This window comes from Camelus ferus, chromosome 35, assembly GCF_009834535.1.
Source record: "Camelus ferus isolate YT-003-E chromosome 35, BCGSAC_Cfer_1.0, whole genome shotgun sequence".
Classification (NCBI taxonomy): Eukaryota; Metazoa; Chordata; class Mammalia; order Artiodactyla; family Camelidae; genus Camelus; species Camelus ferus.
The window spans coordinates 9,740,449-9,752,288 of NC_045730.1; the positions used below are offsets into that span (position 1 = coordinate 9,740,449).

An 11,840-nucleotide genomic window follows, 5' to 3' on the forward strand; every position below is an offset into this window, starting at 1 on the left:
GTGAGGACAGAGGGAATGAATGTGGGATGGGGGTATAAGAAAAGGAGGTAGAGGAGATGACAGAGATACATGGGGCTCAGGAGCCTGGGTGGACGGTGGGAAGAGCAGCCAGGAGAAGATGGCGCAGGCGTCCATGCAGACCATCAAAAACACGTCTGCGTATACATCTCTCGGTATCGATGGTGCATTTAACCACACTGCTCTTGGCGCTGCTGTGCAGTGCCTGAATTTGGTGGTGTTCACACCCTTGATCCAATAACAGATCACGAAGGCAGATTTAAGGATGGAATTCAATACTGGCAGGCGACCATCTAACTCCACATCCCAGCTCTCTGGCCCCTGGCTGAGCACGGCCATCCCACTTCTCCACCCTCTCTGTGTGGTTGACCCGCACCTGCGTTGAAGGGATAATGAGCATCAGGGGAGCTGACCAGGGGTTTTTGTCTAGATGGCTTTTTAGACTGCCGAGCTGACGCAGAAGTATAGCAGGCCACCAGTCTGGGGATCACCCTGAGGCCATCACAAAGTACACACGTCGAATTAGTTTTCTTTCAGCTCTTCTTAGGGTTCAACAGCAATGAGCGGACAAAGAGTGTGGAAAAGTAAACAGAAGCTGAAGTCGACGCAAATCCCTCAAGGATTCCCCCCTAAGAAAAATGCACAGATAAAATTAATGCTGGGTTTCCAGTGCTGGAATAAACAGTCCTTGCCACTCAAACCTGGTCCCTCCCACAACTTCCTGTTTCCTGGTTCTGTCTGTGCCCCCTGACGAGGTTCCATGAGAAAGCCTGCAGAACTGTCACATTCATCAGCAGAACTTTAGAATCAAAAATCATCCTTTTACCAAGTCCTCGAACTGTTCTGGGCACTCAGCTCACAAATATTACTCTGGATCCCACTTCTCACACTGCAGCAAGCCTGCTGATGACAGGAGAGCAGAAACAGAAAGGAAAAGAAAAGAAATTCGACTTCCCGTTCCTCTGGAGACGGAGCTTGGAGGGGACCCCGAAGCTCCGGAGGATGAGGGTGAAGCGTGTGGCTATGTCTGCTTCTCTCTCACCCTTGACATTCCCAGGAACCACTCATCCTTTGAAGCACTCATCTGAAAACGTTTAAAGAAGACATGCAGAAATGCACCCTCCACAGGCCCTTGACACATAATCAATATCCCGTTAAGCACATACGTCTATATCTTGCATTAACCTTGCATTTCGATGTGATTTAGGAGATATTTGCTGTGCTTCATCTGCAGATCTCTTCTAATCTGACATGGCTCCCTAACAGATACATCATCATAGAGAGACGGAAACACTTCCCAACGTGACAGAACCCAGCATGTGATTTGTAAACGTGGTCTTCTACAGTGATTTCAAAGGATACTAAAATTCATGAGGTGTCATCAATGGTTCAATAAGGTAGCTGACAATCAGATCATTCTGCACATACACTGGAACCTTTTTATGTGGTTCAAATAGTCTCCCTCCCTCACTTTCAATCATCCAAAATAAAAAACAACTGTCATCCTCCCACACCAGATCCATGTGCAAAAGGTCTCATTTCTTCCTGCATAGTATGTAACTAAAAAGTCACACAAGGCGTATTATACCTGATGCAAGCTAGAACTCCTACATAGCACAGCATCCTTCCATAGAAACGGGTGCTTTTAACAATGTGACTTTTCTCCTCTCCTTAAGGGGGAAATGGGAAACAACAAAATTTTCAATTTATTATAAGAGCTGGGACTAACATTTGGGTACTAATAGGTGTCCTCTGATGTGCTAAGGCTTACAAATATTTCCCCCACTTCACTTCTAAAAAAGTTCCTCTTAGGTAGAAATTATTATCCCATTTTACAGACTATAATTAAATCCAAAAGAAGCTAAACAAGCATCCATAAGAAATCCTGTAGAAAGGTATCATATTTTGAAACCAAGCCTGTACGCAGTGAAAGGAAATGCCACCATGTTCATTTTGGATTGGCAAAGCGAGCCTGTTCCTTCTGTATGGACACTTTATCCCTGGGTGTTCAGACCTGGTGAAACCTGCCACCAGACCACCATTCAGTCTCCACAGGGCCTGCTCTCAAGCCACCTCTTCCAGGTGGCCCAACCTCTGTCTGCCTCCCCAGAAGGAGCTGTGCCGGGCGGCATCCTGAGCTGGGGGATGAGGCAGGGACCACATTCTGGGCTGCAGCATAACCATCACTCTCACGGATGCCGCCAATCTCTATGGAGCACAAAGGGCCCTGCTCTATGGATACAGGGCGAGCAAGACAGGTGTCCTCAGAGCCAGCCCTGCTGGAAGAGGGCATAGACAGGTGGGTGCGTGGTTCCTTCGAGGGATGGGGAAAGCTCTGATGGCTGAGCTGAGTCCTGAAGGATGACTGGGTATGGGGTAGGGTGTGCTTGGCACGGGCAGAGACAGGGAAAGCGGTGGCCATCTGAATCCATGAACTCACCGCACCATGGTGCACTTCCCAGCAACTTTCAATGCTCTCTGAGATGCGGGGCGTTAAGAACACAGAATGAAGCTAGTGCTTCTCAAACTTTTTTGGACCACCAATTCCAGTAAAAGCATTTTTCACATCATGACGTGGTACACACTCTCCACACATGACTGGAAAAAAAGCATCTGCCAGAACAATACTCTAACTGCTCATCGAATGCACACTCATACTTTCTCTCTTCTCTCCCTCTCTCTTTTTCCTTTAGTTCTGGATACAACCCTCTAGTGGGTGACAACCTACAGTGGGAAAAACATTGTTATAAACCTTTTAATAAGCATGACTATCATGTCTTTGATATACAGCTGACCCTTGAACAAGATGTGCTTGAACTGTGTGGGCCCACTCATACACAGATTTTTTTTTCGATAAATACTGTGGTCATAATCCTATCTGAGGTTGTTTGAAACCTCGGATATGGAGAGGGTGGGCCGTGGGATCGAGAAGCCTTAGATTTTGGTATCCGAGGCGGGGTCCTGGAACCAGTCCCTTGAGGATACCGAGGAATTTCCTCTTATGCCTTCTATTCTGTTTCCCCTCCCCATCACCCCTTGAAAAAGTACTGCCGAAGAAATACAAGCATGATGGTTTCCTGAACGCCCACTACGTGCCAGAAACTGGGCTGGAACCCTGGCATGCACTGTCTCAGTAACCCTCCCATGGCCCCGTGGGCTAAGCATTACTGCTCCCATTTTACAGATGAAGAAACTGAAGCTCAGTGATCAAGAGGCTCACTCGGTAGACCGTGATGGAACCAGGCCTCAAATCCAGTTCTGTCTTACTTCAAAACTCCAATCAGCCCCTTGGGCCTTTCATGAAAAACTCTTAGGTTAATTAAGGCTAACTTAATAGCAAGAATTTCCTAAGTCCCCTTGAGATAACTCAAGCCCTTGGAGTGTTATCGAACTAGGTTTGGGAGGCCTAAGCGGAGATAAGGGAACTACATGGTGGAAAACCTCTCAGGTTTAAATTTCATTTCTTTCCATGTCCTCTGAGGACCCCTTGGTAAAGGCACTGATGGGGAGGGACCAACAGAGAAACGCTAAGTGAGAGCTACTGGGGCACTGGCCTAGATAACCACCCCCAGGCAGGCTGGCTGACGGAGCTGACCGTTCTGAATGGCCCATGATCAGGCGCACCTTGCACAGCATCTGCCAGGCTGCAGATAGTCAGTAAATATTCACAAGACAGGAGGCTAACACGGGCAGAGCGAAAGTCAACATGGGGCACAGCTCCCCGTGGTTTATTTTTAAATTGTTCCAAAATTATGTTAAGTGAAACTGTTTAGTGAGATGGAATCTTCTTTGGAAGGATACTTAAACACATTTAGCACTGACCCCCTAATTGAAGATACATTTGACTCAGATACAAGGGATATTAAACATGGGCAAGCCAGGACAAATGTTGAGCCCCCCAAAAACAATTTCTGCAAAAGTGATGATTTGGGGAAATGACTGGCAATGTTCCACTAAGCGATTGCACCGTAAACTGGTCCCTCTCTGACCTAAAATAACTTGATGTTTGGTGACAGCACATTAACTGGCCAGTCATTGACATTGCTATTTCTAAGTGATGACATGTCTCAGAATATTTTAAGAACTGATGTATTTTTTTTACACACACATAATAAATGCAATTCTGACACTTACACACAATAAATTAAATTATTTATTTGACAAATGACCTTAGGGGTTATATTCTTTGTGGGCCTTGTTGGGTAGCAATGCATTTATGGTTTAACTTGGCATACCAATTCCCATACGAAGATGAGCTATGTTTTTTGTCTAATCAGCTAGTGTTATTTTCCCAGCACCTCTTAGTAATAAAAATATTGCCAAGTTCTCTTTTCTCTGCAAGTCCCATGATGGAAAAAAAAATTCTGAATGTGCAAAAGAATCCACTGCCTGCTGATGAAACGTACAAGCTTGTGAAAACATGGCATGTCCTCAAGTAGATCAGTCTGTTTTTAAATATTTTAATAGGGCACACTGCTGCATTAGGAACTAAATGTGTATTATGTCTAATCTTACATCTAGTATGTACTATACTTTGATCATTCTATCAAAAGATCAAAATTTAAATATTATGTAAATTATATTTTATACATGTTCTCCTTTGCATGAAATCAAACAGAAAACTTGTTTCTTCTCTAAACACATGAGAATATAAACAACCAACATATTTAAACAGAAGATAATACGCACTACTTCATTCCATTAAAAAAAAAAATGCCCCTGGGTATTGACTAAAGTAAAAAACCTTTATGTTTTCTTAAAATAATGCTAAATGTCTATGATTTCAAATTTTTACGCATATTTTAATATTTATTTTAAAGGTTCTTAAGTTAATGATGTGTGTTATTTTCACAAGAAATGCTTGAGGACTTAAGTCCTCTTCCTGAAAACTCAGGTTATGTAACACAGTAGGAATGACAACAGAAGTTAAAGAACTGATATTGAATCTCCAATAATCATGAGAAGCTGTCATTTTCATAACAACTAAATGTAAACTATGAATCTTAATTGGATCCTGTTTTTTTAAAAAAACAGCTATAAAAGACATTCTTAGGACAATGAGGGAAATGTGAATATAGATAAGATTTTTAAACATTATGAAAATTTTGTTTATTTTCTTGTGTGATATTAATTTTGTATGTGTGATACACGTTTGTATATATGAAAATTTTCACAATAAAAAGTTGCAGGGGGGGAAGAACTGTCATTTTCATTTAAGTACGTATGTATATTGACTCCCGAGCCAAACTGGATGCAGATAAACTATTGCTTCACATGGACATAGAATGTTTCATTTTCCAGTAGCAGTATGCTTCAGAGAATCAATTTTCCACCACTGACCCAGAGAAATTATGGCAACCCTTCTGGCCAAGACCAAGGGGAACAGCTGACTGACACACACCACTCGATTTAGGGCAGAGGCGTCACGATCCCCAGAGAGTAATCCACGCTGACCAGCAAATTTACATGGCAGCCTGTGCCCTTGGAAAAATAAGGGTCGGGAATAGGGGCCTTCCAGACTGGAACCTTCACAGCAGCCAGAACTTGCAACTTTGCTAGGATAGTTTTCTGGGAGACAGCATATATCAAGCTATGACATGAACGTAAAGCTAAATTAAACAAATTTAAACCATCAGCTCTACTCATTCACCCACTCAAGATGGATTCCTGTCTTCCTCTGTCTCCCTGCTCAATAAATTGGACTACCAGGTTCAACAGTAAGCAAAAAATCTAAGATGCTATCCTAAAAACTCGACTTAAACCTAGTAACAAAGCACTAAAATTATGTAAGAAATTTTAGAGAGAAAATCTGTAAGCATTCCATTTAGACATACTAAAGTGTTAAAAATAAGACTCAGACCTAGAAACAACATAGCAGAATGTTTCCAATCTACATATAGAGGGTTTTTTTGTTTTGTTTTGGGATCTAAATCTTTATAGTTCTGGGCACCAGTTCACTCTGAAGTCAGAAGGCAAACCAGCCATCCATGACTTGCTGCAGAATCTGATACTTTAACTGGAGTGAACTGAAACTCAGCAGTAAGCATTGAATTTTCAAGTGGCCCGATGCAATCAAAGACTCCAATTACACTCCTTTTTTCTGTCCTTTTATTTTTATCATCTTTTTCTCCCTCATTCAATTCGTTATCTATATGTGTGTATATGTTTGTGTACGTGTGTATATATACGTACACATATACATGCATCATACATATATACACACGCACATACATATATATTTGTTGCTGTCTTCACTTTTTCTTTTTCTCCTGTCTTTCCTCATTCTCCCAACTCTGCCAAGCCTATCAGAGCAATCCAAAGGCACTGTTATCACCTGGTTAAACTTCAGGCTATGAAGCTATAAAGAATCCTGATGCGGCCCATGAAATTGATGGAATTAGGCCATAGGTTGGAAGAATGGTTCACTTTCCTTCAACCAAAGAACAATTATCCTGTTTATGGGGTATTGGGATGGGGAGGTCTCTCGCTTCTAGTTGCAGCCACCTGCCTTTGATCTTTAACCAGCCATCTATACATCTCTTTAAGACAAGCAGGAGACCTTGACACTCGGAATCTCATTTATTGCCTCATGTTTTCCTAGTAAGAAGCACAGTATAGGAAGGCTGAAAACATCAATGGTTTGGGACTATCTGTGGACTTCACTTTTCCAAGTCCAGAATTCTGTCCAGTGACACTGTTTTCTGATTTCTTGAAAAGATTCTGGTCTATTTGTAAACACTAAGCTAGGACTGAAGGAAATACAAAGAGTTTTTTTTTTTTTAAGTTATTTGCTAGAGAGGTACGAGCACATTACATTTGTTTACCAAAAATGTACTGTCTATGAAAACTCACTCCCATGAGCAAAGCGTGCATTAACCACAGGTCTCCATCTCCAGGAGACCTGAATGAACCTCCTTCAAAAACTCCAGGGAGAATGAACCTGTGGCAACGTTCCAGCCGGAAGGCTGGGGAGCCTCTGCCACCTCCAGGCGAGATAAGCCCCCACAGGGAAACTGGGAAGAAGAAGGCTTTACAATCAGGGCCAAGAGCCCACAGCTGAAAATAGTCTGGGTGGGAGGAGGCTCAAAAAGTGGAGAAGCACCACGTAACCAACCTGTGCAAAACAGGGGCCCCCCAAATCTGGCCTGGCAGAGCATCCCTCTGACAAGCACACCCCGGGAAACTTTAGCCTTAGGCTGGCTTCCCGTAGCCCCAGGGTGACTTCCCTGGTCACCGAGGCAGTGCACGCATGTTTGCCTTACCTTCAAAACAACTACTTTAGTTCTTGCCTTAATATCATTCCTTATAATTCTCTGGTTCCCTATTTAAGCTCCAGCATCCAGAGTGGTCTCAGCAAAGACCAAGGGAGCAAGACTCCTTTCTCTAAGTAGGTTCAGACAGAAAATTGCAAAATGGCCACATCATTATGATTAAAATGGAAACTGACACGTGAAAAAATGCAAATCTATCTGATACGCATTTCAGAACCCACATGTTCTCAGTGTGGAAGTTCTGCAGCTTCTAACAAATGTCCCTAACTGCAACACTGTGAAACTCAAGAACTAACCTTCTGGTTGAAAACACACAAATTACCCTACACATTAGAAAGACATAAATGCAATGACCTTCAACAAAGTACATGGCCCAGAGTATGAGGCATAAACAGGTAACTGGGCGCTGCCACACCTGGGCGACACAGTAAGCCGAGTCTTCAGAACAGGCAGATCCACTCACTGTCACGCTCTGAGGCTGTGCCACACCTGGCACATGATGTTGACAATACTTACGCATTACAATAGGGCTTCTTTTCATAGCCTTTGTAGTTGTTCATATTGAGAGCCATCTTGCAGACTTCACAATGGAAACATCCTTTATGCCAATACTGAAAAAAATTAATGTTTAAAATTTTAGTACAAAGCCGGTTCTTTTCAGGATGGGTAAAGAAAGGAGACATTTTTAGTGCATCACAAGTTCCCATTTCTGAAAATACTACAACAAAATGATTGTAGGTATCAGTGGACGTTTGTCAGTAAAGGTAAAGCAGGTAGTCAATAAAATTGAGTTTTAAGTGAATCCTCATCACAATATGCAGACTTGGATGGAAGAAATGCCAAGAGCTGTACCCACACTACACTCCTAGGAGCAGCCAAAAAAGGAATTCTGCTCTTGGTTAATGGAGAAAGGGAGCCTGTGAAGTGGCTTCAAAAGGAAAACGAATCCAGTTCCGAGTGCCAACACTGTTTTTAGGATCTGGATAAACATATGTCCGCCGGAAGTCAGGCAACTCGAGGTGGCAGGAGGCGCACGATTAAGTACCCCGGGCCCCCTGTTCCCGTACAGCTTCCACTATATTGCGGGAAAGGTGGACTCTGTCCGGGATGACTGTAGGGATGACGAGGTGCTCCTAAGGGCCATTTGTATAACCGCATGCAGATTTCACAGACAGAGCTCCAGCTCTCAGCGGCTCAGGATAGCGCCAGGGTCTCTCGCCCAGGCTGTTCAACTCCATCCACGCCCGGGAAGGGCAGGCGAGCGGGGCCGCAGGGGCCGGGCTGAAGCCGCTTCCGCTGGAATTCCCCAGCCGGGTGGATTAGCCCCCTGTGGGTCCGGCTCGCTGCGCTCAGCCCAGGCTCTCCGGCGGGGATTATTCTTAGCAATGCGGCAGCGGCCGCCCCATGACATATTAATTACTATTTGCCTCTCCACCTCGCCGCCGTCATGGGAGGTGCTGGGGCGGGGGTGAGGTGGGGACGCAGGCGGAACCTTGGCGAGGGGGTGCGGGACAGTGAGGGGCAGGAGGGGGCACGGCTGACAGAACCGCCCCTGGGGGCCCAGCCCCGGCTCTCCGGGCCGCGCGCCGCGCTCAGCCTGGCGCCCTCCGCAGCCGTTCTGACGCTGGCGGCGCAGCCCCGCACCCCCGCCGCCCGCACCCCGACAAAAGCGCTTCCCGGTTCCAACAACACGGTCGCCAAGCGTGCTGACACTCCTACGGGCGTCTTCCTTCTCCTGCCCTCACCCGGTGCCAATACACACACACACGCGGGCGCACAGACCCACTCTTCTTCCACCCCAGACGCCAAAACTTCTCTGAGCAGGTGCAGCCCAGCGCCCGCAGGTCCGGGCTGGCCCGGCGCCCCCTCGCTCACCTTATCCAGACAGTTGACTTTCTCCGTGGGATACACGACTTTTCCGCAGCGGGCGCACTGAGGGTTCATTGTCGCGGTTTCTGGGGGCGGCGGCTGGGCGGCGGCGGCTGGGGGCTCCGAGGAGCCTCTGTGACATCCCCCGGCGAGCCCCGCACCGCCTCCGGGCAGGCTGGAGGGCGGCAGGCGGCCGGGCGCCGGGGTCTGGAGTCGGCGCGGGGCCCGGGGCGAGCGGATGGCGGGGCGCGTTGGGAGGCGGCAGAGGCGCGGGTGGGTGCGCAGCGGGGCCTGGCGCCGGGGGGCGGACGCGCTCTCGGGCTCCGGCTCGGGCTCCACGCCGCTCGCTCTGCGTCGCTCGCACTCCAGGTACCGGTGACTCACACAGACACTCGCTCCCGCCCCTCGCGCTCACTCGCTTCCCCGCCTCGCCGCCGCCGCGCAGGCCAAACCCACCGGCGCGCCCGGACCGGAGTGGCAGGGAACGAGCACGTCGGGCCCCCGGGGAGGGCGGGCGAGGCGGGGGAAGGGGGAGGGCAGAGACCCGGAAAGCTCCTCAGACAGCGCGGGCTGCGACCGGGAGGCCTGGAGCGAGCCTCGGCCGCTGCCGCAGCGGTGGCGACCACGGGGGCGGCGGCGGGGACGGGGAGCGCTGTGGGCGGAAGACTCAAACCTGCGCAGTCCCGTCTCCCTCCTCCCCTCTCTCCTGCCCCCGCCGACTGCACCCCCGCTCCCAGGCTGACTGATGGCACCTGGTACCCAAAGGTCATGGGGAGCGTGGCGCGGGGAGCGGCGGGCCCAAGCCCCACGCAGCGCCCAGTTCCCGGGTGGAGGCTGGTCCGGGCGCGCGCAGCGACGCGTTCGTGCCCGGGAGTCGGAGGACTCGCGGGAAACCCGGAGACTCAAGTGCCTGCGGCGCCCGGGGCCGTGCGGCGCCCCCTCCCACCCGCCTCCTCGGAGCGAAAGCTTCCCCCGTGTGCCTGAGCGAGGTCCTCGGACCCTGGATGGGAAGAGACTTCTCTCACTGCCCCCCCCACCCCTCACCCCTGCACTTTTTATATCCATTCTTGGAGAACGATTGGTTACTTTAGGCCCAAATCAGCCTTTCTTGATTAATAAATGGTCATCGTTCATTTTGGTGTGTGTGTGTGTGTTTGTGTGTATACACTGTATATGTTTTTTAATTAAACACCATAGGGTCTATGAAAAGTTCTTTGCCTACATTGAGGGAAGCGATTACTAACTCCTAACCAAAGGGGCCAAAAAAAACAAGCTGAAGTCTGAGGGTAGGATGGAACCAAATAAACGGAATAGGAATTGGGTTTTATTTTTAATAAGGTTATTGGACTCGCTTTGTACAAAAGGCAGCAGAATGGAGCTACACAGCCTGAGTTCAAAGCCCAACCCTGACATTTACTGTCATGTGACTTGATGCAAATACTTAGCGTCTCTATGCCTCAATTTTCCAATCTGCAAAATGGGGGTAACATAGCGCTACTAGACAGCTCCTGTCCTCCTCATGTGAGGATTATGAGTCAGCAGTTCTGCAGTGTTTCAACCTGCCTGGCTCTTGGTAAGCACTACCTAAGTGTCAGCTGGGATTATCATAGTTATAATGGCTATGGTTATAGTTATAACCATGTGAGCAAACACATTCCTTTGCTAGCACACAGATTAAGACTCAGTGATGCCACATAGCAGCTACGGTGACAAATATTTGTCTTTTTTTTTTTTTTTAATCAGAGCTGCAGCTTTTCATGAAGAAAGAAAGCTATTGATTTATGAGCTTCTCAGGCAGGCTGCACTGATGACATCATTCACCGCGATGCTGTGCTGCTTAACTTTTCAAAAGAGATCATTTCTTTAAAAGAGATCATTTCTTGAACCAGTCTTTGCCCTGATCACAAGTCTGCCTCAAAAGCAAATAAAACAGTAATTTGCTGTCAGAGAGGATCAGTTGTCATTTAAAAACACCTAAGAGCTATTAAAAATGCTTAAGACCATGGGTGAAAGTGGAGGATTTTATGCTAAGTGAATAAGCCGAAGGCAAATACTGCATGGTGTCACTTATACGTGGAATCTTAAAGGGGAAAAAAAAGTGGAACTCATAGAAAGAATAAAAAGTGGTTGCCTGAGGCTGGGCAGTGAAACAGGGAGAGGTTGGTAAATGGGTACCAACCTTCAGTTACAAGACGAATAAGTTCTGAGGATCTAACATATAACGTGGTGACTATGGTTAACACAATATTGTATAATTAAACTTTGCTAAGAGAGTAGAACTTAAATGTTCTATCAAAAAAAAAGGGAGGGAAAACATGAGAGGTGATGGATGTGTTAACTCCATGGGGCAATTCCTTTCATAATGTATACATACATCAAATCATCATGTTTTAACTTTAAATATCTTACAATTGTATTTGTCAATTATACCTCAGTAAAACTGGGGAAGGAGAAGGACCTACATTGAATATTTATTCTTTCAAAAAAAAAAGAAAAGAAATTCTTGAGGAAAACAGTATACGATCATCTGAAAGACAGTAATATTTTTAGCATTTAGATTTTCCTATGTGTAGTTCATAAAATACAGTTTAAATATCCTTTTGCCTTTTTTAAATGGTAAGCAAAAAGTTCTGAGGAAGCATGACAATGATGTGCGACATTTATAGCTGATTTATCAGATCT

At 46.6% G+C, this 11,840-nt stretch overlaps 1 protein-coding gene across 2 annotated transcripts in view; it reads right to left on the bottom strand.

Annotated features, from left to right (window-relative positions):
* Positions 1–9,567, bottom strand: part of NEBL (nebulette) — a 310,537-nt gene extending 300,970 nt beyond the window's left edge. The window contains exons 1-2 of one of the 2 annotated variants that reach the window (XM_032473683.1): positions 9,165–9,567; positions 7,806–7,900 (exon numbers count right to left, since the gene is read on the bottom strand). In XM_032473683.1, the coding sequence (XP_032329574.1) occupies positions 7,806–7,900; positions 9,165–9,233 (164 nt within the window). In that variant the 5' untranslated portion in view covers positions 9,234–9,567. The remainder of the gene's footprint in view (positions 1–7,805; positions 7,901–9,164) is intronic. The other variant, XM_032473684.1, reaches the window with a different exon arrangement.
* Between the last annotated feature and the right edge of the window lie 2,273 nt (positions 9,568–11,840).